Genomic DNA, 22,735 nt, shown 5'->3' on the forward strand with positions numbered 1-22,735 from the left:
AATCGAAGACCAAAATGAGTTGAAATTTGAGATCTTTAATCATGATCAAAAATCGAAAATCTGCTCAAAAATTTGGATTTTGGTTCAGAACTCAAAACATACTCAAAGTTGATGTTAAGTCTATGATCCAAGATTTTAAATTTTGAAAAAAAAACTGACGAGATATTAAAGCTTGGCTAATCCTACAAGTCTTGCGTTTTGCTCCTGCGTCCTAAAATATTCATTTTGATCGAAAAATTCTGTTTTACCCTTTTTTTCAATCCAATTTTGAATTTTTCAATTCATATCCCCTCTTGGTAGAACTTCGCGAAAAAATTAATTACGAAATTCGTCATTTTTCAAAAGTAAGCAAATTGCATTTTTTTCCCCCGAAGAAATTTATGTACGTTGAAAAAGAATGTTAAAATTTCATTAAAACCCCTCAAAGTAAGTTTAGAAATTTTGGATGTAGACGAAAAACTGAAATGTTGAAGGTATTATTAGCCCCTCCCCCCTCCTCACCCTTCCAAAAATTCCAAAAATTAGGAATATCTAAAAACTTTCCAAAAGTGAAAAATTTACGTGCAAAATTTGGCTCTCTCCTCCTCCTCCCCCCCTCAAAAAACAAGTAAATTTTAAAGTGTTTGTAACTGCAAGCTTTACACGGTCCCTTCAATGAAGAATTTTCAAAGAAATTTGTCATCCATTTTACTGATGAAATATTTACATAACTCACTCAGTTAGACTTGAAAGTCGCAGTTGTATGTTCATTTTTCGGACACCCGGTATCATCATGAATTCGAGTTGATACTTTTAATTATTTTTTATCCAGTAGGTAAAGGTTGAGAAGTGATTTAAAACCGTTATGAATTTCTTGTTAGGGGTGTTTATTAAGCAGAAGCCAGATATTTTGAAATCATCTACAGGGTGTCCCTAAAATCACGATTTACAAAACTTGTTTTTCTTCGAAAAATTAAAATTAAAAGTTCTCTGTCCGATTTTCTGTTGAAATGATGCCCATCAAAGCGATTTTAACGTATTTATCATTTTTCGAAACCGGTTCAGTGGTTCCCAATCAATTTCAAACAATTTCATGAAAAATACGGATATGAAAAAATAATTTAAAATAAAAGTTGTGGAATTCTGAAAGTCAATCAGTTTTCATTCCTCCATTCCACAGCGAGGAAGGTGTGTTGGGGAGGGGGAGGGGAGATAGTCATCATTGGTCACTAATTCGAATCAGAACTACTTACCTTCTATTTTCCGTAGATTTAAAAAGAATAGGTAGTATAATTATGGCTGAAAATTATTTATTTTGATTTTTTTTTTCGTACTAGTCTCAATTCAAGTCTCCCTCTCCCCTTTCATTATTTCCAATATTATTTTTGGATGAATATTACTTTGGATTTTTTTTTATCTAGTCTGAAAATTTTCTGCAGAGGAAAATTTTGAATGTAAATTTAGGATTTGAAATCCTTCAGAAAGCCTGAATGAGAATCCAAGATTCACGATTCGTCTGAATCTTCTCTTTGATTTTGGATTTAAATCTGCCGCAATTTTGATTAGACGCGGATCGCAGCAGTTTTTTTAATTTATCATTTTAACGTAAACATTAAAGCGATTAGACCTGTCGACGAGAATCAGATGTATATGACACGGCGCAGCTAGTGCACGAGGAGGTGAAACAGTGGACGTTTTAATTGCTTCCTGAAAGGTGTCAGTTCGCTATGATACGAAATGGCGTTTGTGTTTTTATTTTTATTATTTTTTTATTTCGACGTAGTCGCACCAATCAAGGTGTCTCGTGTAATGTTTAATACGCAGTTTGAAACGAGGAAGCGACGAATTTTTTTTTTCACACCCCTCTGTCGTCTGTCGTATTAAAAAGCGAAAGGCAAAAGCAAACTGAGCTGTGTTGATTTGACGAATGTATAGGTCGTTGATAATTCGACAGAATTACGTACATAGGTGTCCATAAGAGAGGTACTCGTACTTCGTCATCTGCGTATACAGTATCAATTGTTGTTATTATATCTGGCGAGAGACTTTCTAAACATACTCGTCTAAGTACCCCGGTGGTCAACGGGTACACAGACGCAATGTACTTAGTGTCTTGCCTACCTACTCGTACATTGTATCAACATCCAACCTATGCAATGCATATCGTGTATGGAGACCAAACCTAACCTAACCAATAAGTGGCGTTACTAAAACGATTCGAAGCTAATTTAAAGGAACAGAAAAGCGTGAGATGTGTGGCGTAAGGGCGCAGCAGCCTCCGCCATCGCTATATCTCGTCAAAATATTCCAAGTTCCAACTGTTCTGTTACCTCTCGCGTAATATTATGCTCGCGGCTACGGACCCAGAGGGGAGCTTACTCGTACCATTGGCAAGTATTTGCTATTTGGTCGTCGTCGCGGTATATTGATTACAACGTCGTCGCCAACGTTGATGTTGTTGTTGTATGTACCGCGAGTTAGCATAGGTAATGGTACTTGGGTGATAAGAAGTGCTATAGCCTAGTAGCTTTCACTAATTGCCCAAGCTGCGCGGTTATTACGCGTCGAGCCGCCGTTCGCCTCCGCCTCGGCTGGTCCGGGCTCCGCTAAGTGGTTGTAAATCGCGGAGAAAGGTACGATGGCCGTTTATATGTATTATTGCTGGTATTCTAAAAGAGCTACCATAGTCGCAATGGTCGATGGTCCGTGTCAATTATGCGAGTACGCGATTCAAGGTCGTGTGCGCGCATTCTCAAATCGAAGACGCCGCCGTCGACGTCGTCGACGACGTTGCGACGCAGATGGACGCAGCAGATGGGTAGGAGTTGATGAAGTGTGAGGTAGATGGATGCTTACCAGTTAGAGTTAGCGTGCCATTTGGACGATCGTCGTCGTGGTTTCTCTGCCGGCATTCAAGGCCTTGTGTGTGTGTGTGTGTGTGTGTGTGTCTTCGTCGTCGTTGTCATCATCATCATCAGCTTGGTCGCAAAAGATGATGAGACTTTGTGAGATAGATCTCTAAGGCTAAATGACCACAAATGGTCTCATCATAAGTACGTGGAATTTGCCTCTTGGTTCAATTAGGTATCCGAAAAACGTGTCCGTACAAGTGCAGGGTAATCGAGTGGTTGAAAAAGCTTGGCCTTAGATGTGAATGGTGTGCTTGGATGGTCGAATGCATCGATGAGAACTACCTGGAATGGTATCGAATTGACGATGGGAAAAAAATCAAACGAGTTAGGAGAATCATTGGTGATTGAAGATGATGAATTCATCGCCTAGACCTTTCTTGAAATTTCAACGACTGATTGAGAGTTTCAGAATCATTTGGGACTGTTCTGGGTTGTTTCGAGAATTTTGGGGTTGGTTCAGCGCCATTTTGATCAATGATTACTGGTTAGTGTAAGGTGTTCGAGAATCTGGCGAATTCTGTGAAAGTTCTGAGTTATGAGCTCATGTATTATGCTTTGGAGAAATGTGGAGAATTTTTGTAGAATTTCATGACGAAATTAATTTTTTCCCAAAATTAGAAAAAGGTTTCAAATTATACCGGCGTTTTGACTTTCTTTGATCATCCCTAAGTTAAATTGATTTTTTTTTCCAAAGATTCCTGCAGTGATTAATAATTTTTAAAATTTTGAAAATATTAAAGTAGTTGAAATAGGTAACACATTTTCAAATCAATTTTCCAAATTGAATGAGAGAAAAAGTAAGTTATCATTTTTCAAAAAATTGGTCTCAAAGAGTGCATTTCTTCAGTATTTACCTAAAAAAAAAACGAAATTTTTGCTGGTTTCTTTGAGAAAGATTGAATTTGAAAAAAAACATACATTCACGATCCAGTCATTTTAATGAGACCTGTAAACAGTTTGAAAACACGAAAATTCATTGGAAAATTTTAATTCAACATTTTTGGAGATTTCAGTTTTGGATTCGTCATTTTTGAGTTCAGTGAAAAATTTTAATCCATTTTCATTGGTTGCAAAAATAAAGTTGATATTTTGGTAAAATCTTTTTAAAGAATTGAAAATTCCCATTTTTGAAACCAAAAATCATACATATTTTTAAGACTGAAAATTTCGGTTTTAAAATTAAAATTGAAATTTCCGTCATTTTGGGGTTTGGAGTAAAATTTTAATCCATTCGCTTTGGTTGCGAGGATGATGTGCTTTGGTGAAATCCCTGAAAAAAAATTAAAGTCCCCATTTTAGAAGCCAATAATTTCATTTTTGGGGTTGAAAATTTCAGTTCTAGGATCAAAATTTAAATTACCTACCGCAAATTTCGGTTTGAAGCAAAATTTCAATCCATTTGCTTTGGTAGCAAGGGTAAGTAATGCCTAGGTATGGTTTGCTAAACTCTGAAAAAAAATTTGAAACCGTTCATTTTTGAGACTGGAAACTTCAATTTTGAAATCAAAATTGAAATTACTGTCATTTTTGAGTCTGGAAGTGGAGCAAGAGTTTAATCCATTTTCACTGTTTATCAAAGTGATGACATTTTGCTAAAATCTAACAAATTTTGAAAATTCCCATTTTTGAAGCGAAAAATGTTATATCTTTGGGACTTGAAATTTCAGTTTTGGAATCAAAATTTGACTTACGATCATTTTTGAGTTCAGAGAAAAAAGTTTCGATCCGTTTTAATTGATTGCAAGGGTGGTCTGTCTTGCTAAAATCCAGTAAATTTATTAATTTCCATTTTTTGAAACTAAAAATTTTTAGTTTTAGGATCAAAATTAAAATTATTGTTATTTTTGAGTTTTGAGCGAAATTTCATTCCATTTTTGTTGTTTTCTAAAATGTTTTACTGAACGTGACAATTTTTTTAAATTTCCAGTTTTGAAGCCAAAAATAGGTATCTATGAGTTTTGAAACTTGAAATTTTAGTTTTTGAATCAAGATCAAAATCATCTTAATTTTTGAGTTAAGAATAAAATTTTAATCCATTTTCATTGCTAGCAAAAATGATTTTCAAAAATTCATTTAAAATTCCCATTTTTTGGCCTAAACATCAGATTTGCAAGCTAAAATGAAAATCATCATTATTTTCGAGTTCAGCACGAAATTCAATCCTGTTTCAATGGATCGTTGGTGTACCTATTTTGGTTCAAGGGGAGGAAATGCACTTTTCACGTGGTTTTGTGGATTTAGGCAACTTTTTGGAAATTAAATGCAATTGTGTAAAATCTCGATGGTTTAAAATAATCCATATTCGAGTCAAAAAATTAGAATTTTTTTCTATAAATCGCAGTTTTTGAATTAATACTTACGAGAAAAATGATAATATTACTTTTTTGTTGAAGTCAGGTCTTTATCATTTTTTTTCAACTTTAATCCACCTTTGAAAGTACCTCTACCTATATTTTTCACTGAATTCAAAAAACAACCACAGTCCCAAGTCTTTTGGAAAAAGTTGCATTATTTTTCAAAATTTTCAAAGTTTAAAAAAATATTTTTACTTGCTGGGGAAATTTGATGACCAATTAGTATCTTCTGAATCAAATTTCCATCCTGATAAAATTTGATTACACGATTACGATTATTTTTTACGATCGATTCCTCAACTTTTTTTATTTTTTCAACTCTGAGTGAAAACTTTCTCAGCCCTGAATAAAAATGGTCAATTTTGGAAAAAAAAAATGTTCATGCACCGATTACGAGGCATTTCTGTAACATTCTAAGGTAGGTGATTTCAAAACACTGAGAACAGTTTGAATGAGTATTGAATACCCGAGACGATCCCATCCGATTTTACGATCCAAAGAGGTAAATTAATTACTATTTTCTTTACTACCGAGTATTTTGATCATCTCATCGTCAGGTACGTAGATTATTTTAACGATCTAATCTCGAATTCCGTGATGCAACTGATGCAACTGCAACCTAAATAGATTACGGTGAGAAACAAACTGCAGTTGAAGCTGCATTTTTACTGCATGCATTATGCATCGCAGCGCAATTTCAAATTTGTCGTCATCATTTCGGATATTAAACTGATAAGTACTCTTCAAAGTGATATTTCGTTCGATTCATTAGTCAGTTGATGACGATACGACCCTATTAACATTATGTAATTTCCAATACGACGAAAGTCATACCTCTGTGTCCACACTCGAGTACTATAGGTTCGTCGACGTTACGTAACCTCTTACCTACTGCTCGAATACCACAGCCAGCCGTGAGCCGTGAGAATATCGACGTTTATCGACAACTCAAACAGTTTTTTTTTCCTTCAATCGGTTGCGTAGCTTGGGTACTTTTCGATTGAAGTTCCGTTAGTCGAGTTTTCTTTTTAGTTTTTCGCCTAGGGTTGAGGAATGGGGGAGGGGAGGGGGGCTATCGTGTCGATAAAATTAAGCCATAAGAGATACGATAAGGTACGAGTATGAGAACGTAATTACCTGCAGTCGATCGACTCGAAAACGTGTGTGTCGTTTCCTCGATACGTGCGTGACAATTTTCTTTCGCTGGTTACGTAACTACACATATCGGACTCGATTGTCGACGACGACGACGACGACGTCTACCGTGTGGTAGTATTTCGCAAACTCGCCAATTTTTCTCCCTTGAATATTATAAATTACTATAGAGACCGACGTGTCGTATCTGTCTGGGTATAGTCGTCATCGGCGTCCTATGGTGGTCTTTTGGCTAAATTACTTACTGAACGTGGTGATTATAATCGAATATTTCTAGATATGTATGCAGAAATTTATTCCACTTTATACACTTAGCAGCTCGCTGGAAATTTACGCGTAATTTTTTATCTCTACCTTATAGATATTTATCGCATCTTGTTTTACGGTGTGAAACGTGTGACGAGTTGGAGTTGTGTAACAATTGCCTGATCTTGCCGACTCGAAAACGTGTGAAAAGTTTAATTCGTACTCGCGTATTGTTGTATTTTTTTATATATATTTATTCCGAATGAAAGAAAACAAAAACTAATTAAAAGGTTTTATTTGCTTCGACGATCCTTTTAGGTGTATGATGTTGAAGGCGTTCACATGACATTGACAGCGAAAAAACAAACGCTCGGGGTGGGAGAGAGGAACCACACGTATAACGGGTGAACATTTAAAATATTTGGGATAATATCTCAGTCTGTTCCAAACAAGAAATACGAGTAAAGGTCATGAGCCACTCCTTTCTCTCTACTGGGTCATCGTAATATTCAAAAATACTCGTCAGATTTAGGTAGTACTCCTTTCCCGATACTGGGTTATCGTTACATCCGAAAATACGATTTACAGAAATTAGTACTTCCTGCAGTTTTTATCGAGTTGTTTGAAATTTTCTAAAGTTTACCCCTAAAAGTGTCGAAATGATGTTTTATTTTGAATTTTTGAAACTGATTACAAAATTATTTAAAGAATTATGTCGTCTAAAATGAGCAAAATTATGTGTTTTTTTTTCGTGAAATTCATTCCAAATTTTGAAAAGTTCGTCGAATTGCCTCAATTTTTTCTGCTGTTCTCAGATGAACGTCATCTTACCCCACATTTTAGGATTACCTACTTCCAAAAATGCTCGTTCTGGGTTACCTCAGTTTTTTTCGTCTCTGTCCTATTTTTGTTTTGAATTTTTGAAGAATTCCACTCCCCTTCCCCTTTCCCTTTTCTTCGTAGCCACAAATTGTAACATCAAAAAATTTTTTCTTTTTTTGTGAACGTCTTAGAAGCACGTTTTTTGTGCATTTTATTGATTCAGAGTTGAAATTGTATAAAATTGAACCATTATTTTTCAAGCTGTCTAAAAACTGCATGAAGTTGTCCCAATCCTACTTCGAATATTTATTTCAAAAATTTTATGTATTTGTTTCGAGCTTTTTTTCAAATTAGGAGCATAAAAATGTTCCAATTCTGGGGAGAAGTTTCAACAATTGTTTTGGATAATCAAATTTCAAAAAAAAGTCTAGAAAAGACCTAAATTTTTCTAAAAATCGTTCGTGAAATATTTTACTCGAAGTTGGTGGTTTTTTTTTTGTAGGGAGGGGGGGATTTGAAATTTCGAAAAAATTTCAAAACTGCCCTCAAAATATACATTTATACCACATTGTTTCAACTTAAGAAAATAAAAAGTGTTTAAAGTTGTTTAGGATTGTCCTACTTTTTTTGAAATTGTGTCAAAGAGCCTCAAATTGTTTCGAAATCGTCCTATGATTATATCAAATTGTTTTTGAATTGGTCTTAAATGTTTTAAAATGTCTCAAAATTATCAGAAATTGTCCCAAATTTTCGTGAAAATTGAAATACTTTTCTTAAAGTTTCACTCTATTTGGCTGACCTTCTTGTCGGAATTCTTTCGAATCCATTCTAAAATTGTTTGAAAGTAGATTGCCCCAGATTTTTAGAAACTGTTGTAAAGTTTCATTGAGATTTCCTCAGAATTTCATTCTTGAAAGTTTCACAACACGATTTGGGAGCACATGAATTTTTTTGAAAGATTTTTAAAACTTGAAAATTTTTACAGATGTTTTAAACTGTCGTAAAATTTTACGAAACTGTCCCAGATTTTTCGAAGCTACTCCAGATTCAAATGGCATGATCCCTTTCGTGGAAATGTCTCAAAAATCGTTAGAGCGACCTCAATTCTTTTATACAAAATTTCCTCAGATTTTTTGAACACTATTCCAAAATATCACGAAATTTTTCTAGATTTTTTCCAAAACTTTGTTTGTGATCATCTAATTTTTTTTTTTTTTGAAATTTGAAATTGCTGTAAAATGGGGCGAAATTGTCTCAATTTTTTTGAAATTGTATTAAATTGCCCCAGATTTTCAAAAACTGTCTCAAAATAGTAATTTTTTTTCTAAACATTTCAAATTTATTTGTGACCATCTCATTTTTTTTTTTTTTTTTTTTTGAAATTTTGCATGTAAAATAGAGTGAAATTGTCTCAATTTTTTTGAAATTCTGCTAAAATTGTATGAAATTGCCCCAGATTTTCAAAAACTGTCTCATAATAGTATTTTCCCCCCAAACATCTCAAGTTTGTTTGGGAACATCTCATTTTTTTGAAATTGATGTAAAATTGGGTGAAATTATCTCGAATTTTTTGAGATTTTGCTGAAATTGTATGAAATTGCCCCAGATTTTCAAAAACTGTCTCAAAATGGTATTTTTTTCTAAACATCTCAAATTTGTTTGTGATCACCTCATTTTTTTGAAATTGCTGTAAATTGGCTTGAAATTGTGCTAATTTTATGAAAATGAATTATTCGCGAGATTGCCTAAAATTTTTGAAATGATCTCAAAATGAAAATTCAAATTGCTCCAACTTTTTTGAAATAATTTTATAAACTGTTTCAAATTTTCTTTTTTAAAAAGTCTTATCTCTTAAATACAGGAATTTTTAGTCAATATTTAAGACTCTTAGTTGAGCTCTGCAATTTTAGAACCAAACTGACGATGCCTCTTTCCTCATACCAAATCTCAAGATATCTCAAATTGTAAATTTCGTAAATTTTTTCTATTCCAATTGAACAAATAGAGAAACAGGAAAAAGAAGAGGCAAAAAGTGAGAGTGAGAGGAAAAGGTGAAAAGGTAATACGAGTGGGCCACGATTACATACGCTTGCGCGAACTTTTGACTCTGTCGCCGAGTCCTAAAAATTGATTTTTCTCATCCTATGATATTCGAGTACGTATTAAAAATTCGAAAATAATCTCGATTTTTGATTACCTAGAAGAACGGAGCTAAATTAGGCTCCATTTATGTGGAATTTGATTCCCTCATTAGTTCCCTATTGGAGTGTACAGACATAGATAGGACATCCCGTAGCCTTTGGGCATTCGTTTAAGAGAAGATGGAATTAAAATTCTATTTGAGAAAAGACTCGAAAAAAATTTCAGAGGAAAATACCGATGAGCTGTTCGAGGTGTTTCGTACGCATGAGTATATAGCCTAACCCATAATCCACGTTAATCTAGATAATGCTATACCTATTCTACAGGTTTTGCGTGTGCAATTTACGCAAAAGAAACTGGCCAAGTACGAGTATTTAAGGTTAATGTAGAAGTGTAACGATTCACCTACTATAGGTACTCATAGTTGGCGTATATTTTTACGACAATGCTTAGTCACACATCGCATTCTACATTATTCAGTAAAGGAGTATTGTAAATAGCATTGGTCGAGCTGTCTCGTCAATCACGATGAGCAATAATGATGAAGATAGACAGATGAATATCTCACTAACTTTACCATGCTACCGTATATGTGGCTGCCTTATCTCTCTTATTCATACAATCTGCGAAAATTCCACACATATACCGGTACTTTCGGTGTATTTTGCTTTTTACTTCGCTCTCGTGATGACCGATTAATTCGCTGCTTCTGGTAGCCTGTAGCATATTTTTGTGCTCCCATTTTACGTTTTATTTACTCGTACTTTTTGTACCTCAGTGTTTGAGGAAATTTCGTCTCGATACGACGCCCCATATATTGAAAGAGGATTCGTACTTCGTATACTCCAGAAGCCCACCGGATGCGTATTTTAAAACATCTTAGATTCGTCGTTTGGTCGTTTCATATTTTAGATATATTTCGTACAATAAGGAAATGTAATATAAAATTGCAAAAAATATACATCTAATGAGTCAAGGTTAAGGTTGAAAGATGCGCTACGTAATATACCTGTTAGGCTATATTACAATACCCATGTCGGTATTTTATATTTGTATTTTTTTGTTTTGTTGTCACGGTCGCCCTTAGCTGCTGTCTTCTCTTCACCCCCTCCCCCCCTGGTCCTTGGCTGAGCTATTTTTAAGAGTTTGAACGAAAAAGCCGTGTAATTTAAAATCGAATTAGTGGCGATTGGGGTCTTATCTTTTTTACGTACGAAGCTCGATTATCGATTAAAAGCGATATTTGGTTTTCATCGACGGTGTTTATTTTTTTGTTTGAAATGTGGATAGATACAAGTGTTTGGGAAAAATCACAACAATGAGTTTCTAGGTTTATGTTTTAGGAAGATATTAAGCCATTAATTATGATAAGTGAATTATCCTATATGGTTTTATTCATTTTAATGTACTTATGTATTCAATAACCTATTTTTATGATGTTTTACACTCAGAATTTAATTTTGGTATTGTTTTTTTGATTGTTTCTGTTGCAGTAGATAGGTGAAGGTAATAAGGAGTCCGACGACGAGTATTCTTTTAGCCGTCAACGTCAAACCCAGATCTCATCCAACACAATGACCGGTGTTCTTAAACTTTACGATAATTTCCAAAGTATATTCGACAAATATGGAGGTAAACACTTCCTCAATACTCTTATAACAAACTAACAGCTTAACTACATACCTACTTATCTAATATATCTCTACCTATATACAGGGTGTTTACAAATTCACGTTTGTATTCAACCTTTCGGCTTTCACAGCTACATACAATCTGCATTTTTTTTTCTTTTTTTTGTACCACAATTACCAGAAACTTGGCTTTTAAATTTACAGATGTTAGAACGAAAGGTTGGTTCCTAATGAGCAGTCCGTTGCCGACGCTTATCATATGTTTAACGTACGTGTATATAGTGAAAGTAATAGGGCCTCGACTGATGGCCAATCGTAAACCATTCGAATTACGACGTACGCTTATCGTTTACAACCTATTTCAAGTCATCTTCAGCTCGTGGCTGTTCTACGAGGTAATTTTTTTTCTTTGTTTTTCCCATCCATTTTAATAAATTTTGATTCCATTGATGGGCTCGTTTTCATAAGCGCCTTCTTGGTAATATTCAATTTGTACCGGTCTCGTGAGGTATACATTGCCATATATCGATGTAATGCCCAGTTACTGAAGTGTACAAACAGATTTTTCTCTTCTGTTATGTAGGAAATATCTCTCTTAGGTCGAGGTTTTTAGCGTAGAATATTGTGATTCGTGTTTGCGAAGGTAGATTTTAGGGGGGAGGGGAAGGGGGTGTGGTACTGCTCATTGATAAAGATGAATCAATTTGTGCAATTTCGACGTTTTTTGAAGAAAAAAATGCGTTTTTTTATGGAATTTTTGGATATTTTTAAATCGAAAATTTGAAAAAAAGTCACTGCTATTTTTAGATATGTTGATCAGCGTAGAAATTTGTACTCGGGGTAATCTTTTCCGAATTTTTGGCCATAAACGCGATAGAGAAAATTATTTTTCTAGTTTTTTTTTGGCCAAATTTTAATGCTTATAAAGGTGGCTACACTGATTTTCACCATTATTTTCAAAAACTTCTTCTGTGGGTCGACATACTTGAAAAAATTCCAAATTCGTAAGACTTTAAAATTTTTTGGCAAAACGAGAATTTTTGTAGATTTTTGAGAAAAGAGAATTTTTGTCAATTTAGAAAAAGCATGACTTTTTGGCAGTTATTGGCAGGAAAAAATGAGCTTTTTTACAACTTTTGTCGAAGAAGTGAGAATTTTAGGAAAGTTTTGATGAAGAAGTGAAATTTTGGGACAATTTTGATGGAAAATGAGACTTGGAAAATTTTTTGCAAAATGGGAATTTTGTCAATTTAGAAAAAAACAGGATTTTTTTGGAAATTATTGAAAATTATGCTTTTATACAATTTTTGTCAAAGAAGCGAGACTCTTGTACAATTTTTGGTAAAAGGTCTTCTGAAAAAAAGTGAAACTCTAAAATTTTTAGCAAAATGAGAATTTTTGTAAAATGTACATTTTTGTCATTTTTTGGCAAAAAGCAAAACTTTTACAATTTTAGAAGTAAGCAGGACTTTTTTAGCAATTGTAGGTTGAGAAAAATTATACAAAAACTCGATTTTTCTACAAAAATTGTGAAAAAAATTTTTTTGACCAATACTTACCAAAAAGTTTTGCTTTTTGTTAAAATTGCCAGTTTTGATGAAAATCTCATGTTTGTTTGAGAATTAAAAGTCTTGCTGTTTCGCCGAAAATTGCCTACTTTTCCCCCAATAATTCCAAAAAAGCGTGATTTTTACTAAAACATGAATCAGGGTTTTGCTTTTTGCCAAAAATTGTCAAAGAATTATCGCTGTTTAGCAAAATGGCTAAAAATCGTCGTTTTTTCTGCGAAGAATTCCAAAAAGTTTTAATTTTTTTCTAAAATTGTCCAAAATCTTGCTTTTTTGCCAGAAATTGCCAAAATGCCCCTTCTTTTGCTAAAATTGTTGAAGTGTCGCTTTTTGCCAAAAATTGTTTTTTATACCAAAACTTGCAATAATTCTCACTTTTTTGTCAAAAATTGCCCAAAAATCTTGCTTTTTGAAACCAAAATAAGTTAGGTATTTCAAAATGGTTCCACTTCCTAAAACTAAAAAAAAAATATTTTGCTCACGTTTTGTTTACTTTTTCGAGTTTTTTTTGGTTACTCAAGTTACTTTTAGGGGGGGAGGGGGGTAATTGAGTAGGAAGCCTTGTTTTAAAGATTTTTAAATAAGTAGATCAACATTTTTTTTGGTGGTGAAAACCATCTCATTTAATTTTTTTTTGTGATCAATGCCTCAGAAAACTTGAAATAAAGTTGGTTCAGTCATCTCAGTGGATTAGGTAAATTCCAAGTTTGTTGGAGCGAGCAACTTTGAAAAGATCTTTCAAAAATTAAAAAGATCTTTTTTGACTTCACAATGCCCTTGAAAAAAAATTGAGAACCTAAAAACAAATTCCTGATCTCTGATTTGATTGAGGTATTTGATCTCAGAAAAAAAAAGAAAAATTACTCGGAACCTGACCCATAGACGCTGATTACCTGATCAAATTAGCAAACTTGTATTATTTTGGATGCATTTTACCTCCATCTTTTGCTCACTTTACATTTACGAGTAGGTACTTGTGTCGCCGGTTGTACGCGATTTAGCTAAATTATTGCGGCTTCGTTGGCCTCAATTAAAACGGTTAATTGAACGACTAATTTGTTAACGTGAAACGTATTATGTGTGCATTATACAACAATTATCGAATGTCATGACGACGAGTATCAAATTTCGCCATATTTATCTACCATGTTTTTCTCCTTTCTTCCTAATGCTGTTAGTCCTGAGCATTTTGTATATGGATCTGGGAGGGAAAAAAGCAGGATGCTGGGGTAAAAATACTTCCGAAATTTTTCAAAAATAAAAAAAAATTAAACGAACTTTTAGGTGCAACATGTTGACTATAATCTACGCTAATACCTCGATTCTAACGAAGAAATTATATTTATAGAACCACTGCTCGTCTTTATGGAGCAGTCGGTTGCTATAGGTATTTTCTACGTATTGAATAATCTTATTCGTAATAATAATTAATATGTATTATTTTGCAGTGTTTAATGGCAGGTTGGTGGGGAGAGTATAGTTTAAAATGTCAGCCAGTCGATTACACAGATTCGCCCTCGGCCAAAAGAGTGAGTCCACGCTTATTGACCGGCACATATTTGACCTTTGTGAGCAGCTCGCAGAGACTCTTTGTGAACGAGTCACTGGTCAGAGCATTTGCAAAAGTTAGGCCACCACCGAAGACGAATTTTACTCCGTTTGTTAGGTCGTTGTTGTTGTTATTGTTGTTGATGTTTTCGTTGTGTTTGGTTGTTTATAGCAATGCTAGATAGGGTTTTTAATTAGGGTAATGGTAGGATAAACAGGCATATGATGGAAATAGACCCTTATGTGGATGTGGTTTTATGTGATGAGGTCATCAAGTCACCAATATGGGCGAATGAATGCTCATTTTGGAAATGTTAAAGGTCGCTATGGGTGCTTGGTTCGGTTTAAGTGCCCGTAGGTAGTGGGGAGTTTCATGTCCCCCTTTTTTTGATAGTAATTTGGTGGTATTTTACCAGCACAAGGCGAGAGAGACAAAATGCGGTATTTTGAGTTTTCAGCTTCTTGATGATGTTTTACAAATATGTACAAGTTACGAGCTAGAGTATTACGAGTTGTGTTGGTGTACGAACGATACAGTGTGTTTCGAAGGTTTATTATCAGGGTTAGAAAAAAATAATTTCGATGTTTGGATTTTTTTAGAGTGTACAGGGTGTCCAAAAATTATTCATTTTGTTATAATTCGACGAAGCGTATATTTTTGAGAGATCTTACGAGTTGTGGGTTTGGAAAGAATCGATTCAGGGGTTCCCAATTTATGACGTTTGTCAAAATCGCAAAAATAATCGACTCAAGGGGTGTCAAAAATTGATAATTTTCTCGAAGGATGGAAATATGTTTTTTTTTTCGTCTGACTAGGTAATTGAAAATTTTGAAAAAATTATGAAAATTTATTCAGTGGTTCGAAATTTGCCCCTGTTTTGAATGATTTCGAACATTTTCCCTTGTCTTTGTGACCCTATTCGTCTGCTGGGTGCTTAAAAAATTCAGCAACTATTACTTATGGGTTTTAAAATGACTCTTTGACACCCTGTACATGCTCGATAACGGATTTTCGAAGCATACTGTACTTCGTCGTTCACTCCCATCCCCCTTATCGGTTTCCCTGGCCCCATATGTACGAACAATCGACGACCAGTGTGTGGTAATTTGAAGTATAAATGGGCATAGTACTAAAAAGAATGTGACGAAATATGAATTGAAAATTGAAAAAAATTTTACTAGGCTTATTTTTAATTTGAAATGTTTTTTTTTTACTACCTTGATTATTTTTTTTTTTTTTACTTGGATAATTTTCATTTTCATCTCTTTAGGTGAAAAAATATTGCATATCTGATTCATCGCGGTAAAGTATGACTTCATTAATTTTGTATAACGTTTTTTTTATCATTTCTAAAAAGTTTTTCTTATAAATTTTAACAATGGTGTGGATTACTCGACGAAAATAACCGCACGAAGTTTTATTACCATAGGTATTATTTTTCCATCGTACAAACTCGAATGCATCGAACCTCAAGTATTTTTAAACGATTTTTGGTGTTGGTATAAGTATAGCTTACAAAAAACCTTCATAATTTCGCCATTTTCCCCCTCTTTGCCCTTTAGCTTGAACGAGAGACGCATTCATATTGGGAAAGATCCGTTTGCGTTTTGTTGATTTTATTATATTTTTTTCCCACCCATTTCATGAGTTTAATTCACCTACCTCTACGTTGATAATCAGTGAACTCAGGTTTGATGGAGGTTTGTTTGATATTGATACGAATCAACGACCGAAGATTCAGCTCATGGTAGGAAGCGCAGGTTTGCTTTTGCCATTTAGCTTTTTTTCGCGGTTTTTTTTGGATTTTTTTTTGTAGTTTTAAGGAATTGAAGAGTGTTTTTATTTTTTGGTTGGTATTTTGTAGTTTTTTTTTTCATTTAATTGGAGGTGGTATAAATTGTGGTCTTTGTGTGGTATAAATTGTTGGAATTATTTATTTATTTATTTTTTTTTACTTTTCACAACGACTAATTTTGGAACTTATTCGAGGTAATACAACGAGTCATCGTCAATTTTATTAATTTTAGAGTTTATTGTTTGTGTTTTTAATGTTTTAAGGCTTGTAAATATGCCTTTAGTATTAGTATTTTTTATTTTTTTTTATTTTTGGTATTATTGTTTTTGTGGTGTAGCTTTTTTTTGCACCAGGGTTGGATAAGATTTATTTTATTATAGGTGGGATATGTTTTGAGATCGATTTATGGCGATTATATTTCACGTTTTGGGAAAACTAATATTTTTTGTGAAACTTGATTCCATTTAGTTCGGAATCTTTATTGTGATGAAGTTATTAACATTATTGAGAAATTTAGTCAAGAAGTTGCCATTTTATGTTGATGCTTGTGATATTCAAACTTATGAAAATTATGCGGGGATTAACTTTAGAATGTTTGAAGGTCAACGACCTTTGTGCAAATTTGGATGCTAAATTGATAATTTCGAGCTATGTTTTGATTTTGGAAATGCATTTTTTCAAAATTTCAAAATTGTTGTTTTTCTTTTTGGTGGCTAAATCTGAATCTGTATAGTAGTTTCTCAATTTCTCTCAAGTTTTTGAAAATCTTTCATATTTTTAGCACACTAGTCTAGGATTTTTTCAAAATTGTCGAAAATTGAAATCATCGATTGAAGGGGGTTTTAATTTTTGGGGAAAGAAGGGGATCGTATTGCTGATTTTTGGAAAAATCTCGAACTCTTGTACTCGTTTTAATTTTGATCACGACTGACTCATTTTCTGAAAAAATGATTTTTTAGGGGTGGGGGGGGGTGATTAAAGTTTGGTTTCAACTTTCAAGGACGTCGTAAATTTTGAAACATATTCTGTTTTTTAAGAAATTGAAAATTTTAAAATAACTGTCCAATTTTTACAAATAAAATTCCATCTTGAATCTACAGGATGTTCTGAAAAAAATCCTGCTTTTGACAAAGTGCTGCTAAAAGTCGAAAAAAATCGAAATTTTTCATTAAAAATTACTATTTTTTATTCATCATTGTTCAACGTAAAAAAAATCGAGCCTTATGTAGTATTTCAAAATTGAAAATGGCGACACTGATTTGGTAGCTGAACCTGAAACTTTATTGAATATTGAGGGTTGGAGGAGGGGGATAGAGGAGAAAATCTGAAAAAATTCTTATAATGTGCAATAGTGTCAAAATGTATTCAATTTTGGAGACCAGTTTTTACTTGAAATTTAAATGGAAAAATGCAAAGTTTTCAACTATTGAATTTGAATCCAATTTTTGACTGAATTTTTGATTTATTTTCAAAGTTCTATTTGTGCAGAAGTATTGAATTTTCAATTCCAGTCCAGTTCATGAAATTGGCTGGAATTTCAAAGTGATGACGCAAAAAACTGGAATTTGCTCATTTTTGTTCCTATAATTTCGATTCTGTCCAACCCTGTCTCATTTCAAATTTCTGTTCAAAAAAGGAAAACGTAAAAGTAGAAGTATAAAAATTTTTAAAAGGCTATAAAATTAAGCCAGAAGGCTGTAAAAATTGATCCAAACAAAAAGAGGAAAGTTTTAACGAAAAATGTACTTGAAAAATTGAAAAGAAAAGAGCCCAAGGCTCGATATTAGCTCTTTCAAAAGTTAACCAGCGTTAGAAGCAGGAAAAAATAGTCCTTGTAGGATAAGAAGGTGAAAAAAGGGCAAAGATTAAAATAATATTGAAAAAATAGTCCAGAATGCTCGCTCTCGTTGTATTACAGTGAACCGAAAGACAAAAAATTAAATCACGAAATTAATTAGAAATTCGAACACCGAAAGCGAATGCGTGTTGAACATTTCAATGGGATGAATTTTTTCTCGCTTTTAAACCGATAAGGTGCGGTGCAGAGTGCGGTAATCGACCGTAGCACGATGGCTATGTTCGTCGAGATGCATGAGAGGTGAAGAGGAGGGGTAAAAAAACGGAGTTAGCGCCGTATATACGGATCACGTATGCAATTTTATTAACACGATGCATGCGAGCTATATCTAGGCGCCTAAGTCTACGCTGGATAAGATTTTACCCTCGCTCGTGATGCTTTTTTCGAGCCAAATACGAAATTTAAACCTCGTAGTGTAAATTACGCTGGATTTTACGGGCTATTGAATGAAAATAAAAACAGCTTAGAACCTGTTCAGATGCCCGAATCATGCTGCGCAAGTGTGCATTTTACTGGGTGAGCTTTTCAACCAAGCATAAAATATTGTGCCTTTTTTGAGCTTAGGGCGAATCGAGATTAATTATAGCTTTTTAAAAATATTATTTTAATGTATCGTAGGTATTTTTTTTTGTAATTTTATAGCTATCTACCCTTTTTTTTTCTCACTACCAATCGAAGAACCATTTTACTCGAATTAAAATACTTACCTTTAATCGAATTTATAACCAAAAAAAAACCAACACGTTTGCACCCCTAATTGAGATTCTCGGTTACACACTCTAATTCGAACACATTTTTATACTAATTTTTTTTTCGCCTAAAATGGTAAAATAGTTCTTCGAAGTAGAGTAAAAATAGCTGTAGCTTTTTCAGTAGGTACCTATTGTAGATCTACGTAGTGTACTCTGAACAAAGCTACTCGTAATTTTGTTGTTGGAATTTGAATTTTTTTTTGTTTTTTCAATATTGTTTTTTTTTGTTCGATTTTCCTTTTACGTAAATACGAAACCTCGTACCCCGTAATAGGTGGCGGTTGCTTATGTTTTGAATTTATAATTTGCAGCTTGGCATGTCTGGCTGGTTAACTGGTCGTTATAGTTTACGTTGCGAACCGGTCGATCCCTCCCAAAATCCTACAGCGCTTAGAGTGAGTATCTATTTCATGTTCTGCATGCTTTATTTATTTTTTTTGATTCGTGTGTTTTGTGTCTTGGACATTTTTTTTTTTTACCTACTTTTGTTTTTTGTATAGTTTTTGGAGATTTTTTTTTGTGTTTTTGAATTTTGAGTGTGCATGTTTGTTTGTGTATGTATTTTGTACATGTGGGGTAGATCCTTGAAAAAGGTACGGTATGTTCGGGTTTGAAATATTATGTAATTGTCTTGTTAATAATGTACCATACATGGGTAGGTTACAAGGTGTTTTTTCATTTTATTGGAGTCAATTTTTTTGAATGAATAACTGCCTGTTTAATATTTTTAGTTTTGTACTCGAAATATATTTTTATCGTGCTTCGTACAATGAGACTAATCGAAGCATGCTGAATCGTGCGATTTCAGATTTTACTAAATGAAGTTGTGCTTCTTGTAGTTTTCTTTTTTTTGTGGGGGGGGGGGAGTTAGAGTTGGCCTAAAATCTGAAAAAATCATTGAGGATTTTTCCAAAGAAATAGAAACGATCAATTTTTCTTATAATTAATGTTTGTTTCTGGGAAAATTATTGTAGCTGAAATTTTTCACCTTCATTCTCCTCCTCAGAAGGATCTCCAGAATGCAATTCTTGTTTTTTGAGGTAAATTTTTGAAAAATGAAATTATTGCTGTCATTGATTTTTATAGGGAGTATTGCGATTGTTTTTTTTTTGAAAATTTATGAATTTTTAATCAATATTTTTTTCAATTGACGATTTGATTAATTAATGTAAAAAAAAAAATTGTTTAAAATGTCGACTTCTGAAAAAAAATCTGTTAAAATTATAATTTTTGTGGAAAATGGCAGTTTTGGTCAAAACTACAACTCATTCATGTGAAAAATGAAAATTTTTTGTTTTAACAGAGATTTTGTTAAAAATTTGCTTAACAATTTTCTGTCAAAAATGATTATTTTTGTTTAGAATGACCATTTTTGCTGAAAATGACAACATTTGTTGAAAAATGTATTTAAAATTTTGTTTTTTTATTAGGGATAGGGGAAGGAGGAGGGGGGGGATAAAAATGTTGATTTTTGTGAAAAATGAAAAATGCGAAATTTTTGTTGAAAATGAACACTTTTTGCTGGAAATTTGTTAAAAATGGTAATTTTTACCAAGGGTGAGAATTTTTTTCAAAAATACAACCTTTGTTAGAAATAACCATTTTTGTTTCAAAAATTGCAGTTTTTGTTTAAAAAATTACGATTTGTTGAAAATGTTGACTTTTATTTGAATTTAAAAACGACAACTTTGTTATATGACAACTTTAATTGCAATTTTTGTTTAAAATGATACCAAACTTTTGTTAAAATTGACCATTTTTGTTAAAAATAGTAATTTTTGCTAAAAATGGCAATTTTTGTTAAAAAGTTTTAAATAATGACTTTTGTTTAATTTTGAAATTTTTTTCGAGAATGGAAATTTTTGTTAAAAAAACAGCTTTTGTTAGAGTTACAAATTTTGTTAAAATGACAGTTTTTGCAAAAAACAATAACTTTTTCTAAGAATATTACAGCTTTATTTGTTGCAGTTTTATTGGCAATTTTTTTTTATCAAAATGAAAATTGTAACTTTTTTAAAAACTACAACTTTAAGAATTTGTTGAAAACGACAACTGTTGAAGCTGACATTGAAACTGCAACCTTGCCAAAAGTGGAAATTTTGAACATTTTTGTTAAAAATAACATTTTTATGTTGAAAATGGCACTTTTTGCTAAAAATAACTACTTTTGTCAAGAACGGTGATTTATGCTGCAAATGCCTTGTTTTTTTTTTAGAATGGCAATTTTTATTGAATGTAACAATTGTTGAAGATGTTTTTTTTTTTTAATTGCAACTTTGTCGAAAGTGGCAAGTTTGAGAATTTTTGTTAAAAATCTGTCAAAAGTTGCGAAATAGGTATGAGTACTTTTGTTTGAAATGACAATTTTGTAAAAAATGACGGCTGTTGAAGGTAACATTTTGTTGAAAATTGCAAACTTTGTCAAAAATGGCAATTTTATCAAAAATTACATTTTTTGGTCATTTGTCAATGTTTGATAAAAATTCCAATTTTTGATAAAAGAATGCCAATTTTTGATGAAAATGTGCCAATTTTTTTGATGAAAAATACCTATTTTTGGAAGTGCAATTTGTTTGATAAAAATGCCATTTTTTGATAAGAAAGCCATTTTTTGATAAAAATGCCATTTTTTGATAAAAATGCCATTTTTGATTTTAAAAAATACCATTTTTTTATGAAAATGCCATGTTTTGATGAAAATGCCAATTTTTGGTAAATAAGCCGATTTTTATTGGTTGATTAAAAATACCATTTTTTGATAAAAATGCCATTTTTTTGATAAAAATGCCATTTTTTTGATAAAAATGCCATTTTTTGGTGAAAATGCAATTTTTTGGTAAAAATGCAATTTTTTGGTAAAAATGCAATTTTTTGGTAAAAATGCCATTTTTTGGTGAAAATGCCATTTTTTGGTGAAAATGCCATTTTTTGATAGAAGTGCAAATTTTTGATGAATATCACTATTTTTTCAAAAAAATGATAACTTTTGTTCTAAATGACAACTTCTGCTAAAAATGACTATTTTTTCAACAACAAAAATGGCCACCAACCTGTATTAAAAATGACAATTCATGTTCAAAAATGCAGCTTTATCAAAAAATTTATCATTTTTTTCAATATATTTTTTTTTTGAGGTTTAGGTATTCTTTTTATGTATTTCTTGCTCAATTTGGTTGAGGTCAACAGTTCAACATGCTTCGATTTTGAATAATTCCTGCATTATGAGAATAAAACGAAAATATTCAGGAAAAGTACGAGCTAGAAAATTGTTCACTCCAATAAAATAAAATAACACTTCGGAAAAGATTCCTGATTCCTGCATTCTCTTCTTGCTCCATCTGTCTCTGAAATTCTCGCAACATGTACAGTATTCTGGTCTACAATCTCCAACGATATTATAATTAATGTTATTTCTTCGTAATACTGTTTTGAAATCACACAACAAATCGACCAATTGGAATGTATATACAGTGGGACTACTACATACATATAAAGATAACAGAATGCTTAATGAGGTGAAAAAGGTGTATTATCATCCATACGTACGTATGTCTATGTACTTCCGTATGATGATAAGTGATTTTTTTCATTTTACTTCTTTGGTTTGGTATATAGGTATATGATTAGTATGTGCATACTGCATACTTTGTACAGTATATTTAATGTTATTAGAGAGACCCAGGTTAGTACATGTGACGTGACGGTTTTGCGATTTTCATACTCGTACCTATGTGTAAGTATGTTTTTTAAACCATTGAAAGGTGTGTGAGGCAAACGACACGACTACGCCGCCGCTTTCTCCAAACTCTGCTTGGGATTTAGGATCGAGTTTACCCAACGATCATCGCAATATCGTGATTACGTCTCTCATCTCTCTCTCTCTGAGTATTGGCAGGATATTTGCTCGTACTTAGAGGTGTCTTGTTTGCATTTCCGTTGTGTTTTTTTTTCGTACCTGTGTCGTAAAAATAT

General features: G+C 32.8%; 1 protein-coding gene across 11 annotated transcripts in view; it reads left to right on the forward strand.

Moving 5' to 3' along the window:
- LOC135846524 (very long chain fatty acid elongase AAEL008004-like) overlaps positions 1 to 22,735 on the forward strand; it is a 134,035-nt gene that overhangs the window by 92,379 nt on the left and 18,921 nt on the right. For 5 of the 11 annotated variants that reach the window (XM_065365666.1, XM_065365662.1, XM_065365671.1 and 2 more), the window contains 3 exons: positions 11,107 to 11,242; positions 11,446 to 11,636; positions 19,075 to 19,158. In XM_065365666.1, coding sequence (XP_065221738.1) covers positions 11,185 to 11,242; positions 11,446 to 11,636; positions 19,075 to 19,158 — 333 coding nt within the window. In that variant the 5' untranslated portion in view covers positions 11,107 to 11,184. Of the gene's footprint in view, positions 1 to 11,103; positions 11,243 to 11,445; positions 11,637 to 14,257; positions 14,339 to 19,074; positions 19,159 to 22,735 lie in introns of all 11 variants that reach the window. The other 6 variants (XM_065365665.1, XM_065365668.1, XM_065365669.1 and 3 more) reach the window with 3 other exon arrangements.

The sequence above is a fragment of the Planococcus citri genome, chromosome 5 (assembly GCF_950023065.1).
Source record: "Planococcus citri chromosome 5, ihPlaCitr1.1, whole genome shotgun sequence".
Classification (NCBI taxonomy): domain Eukaryota; kingdom Metazoa; phylum Arthropoda; class Insecta; order Hemiptera; family Pseudococcidae; genus Planococcus; species Planococcus citri.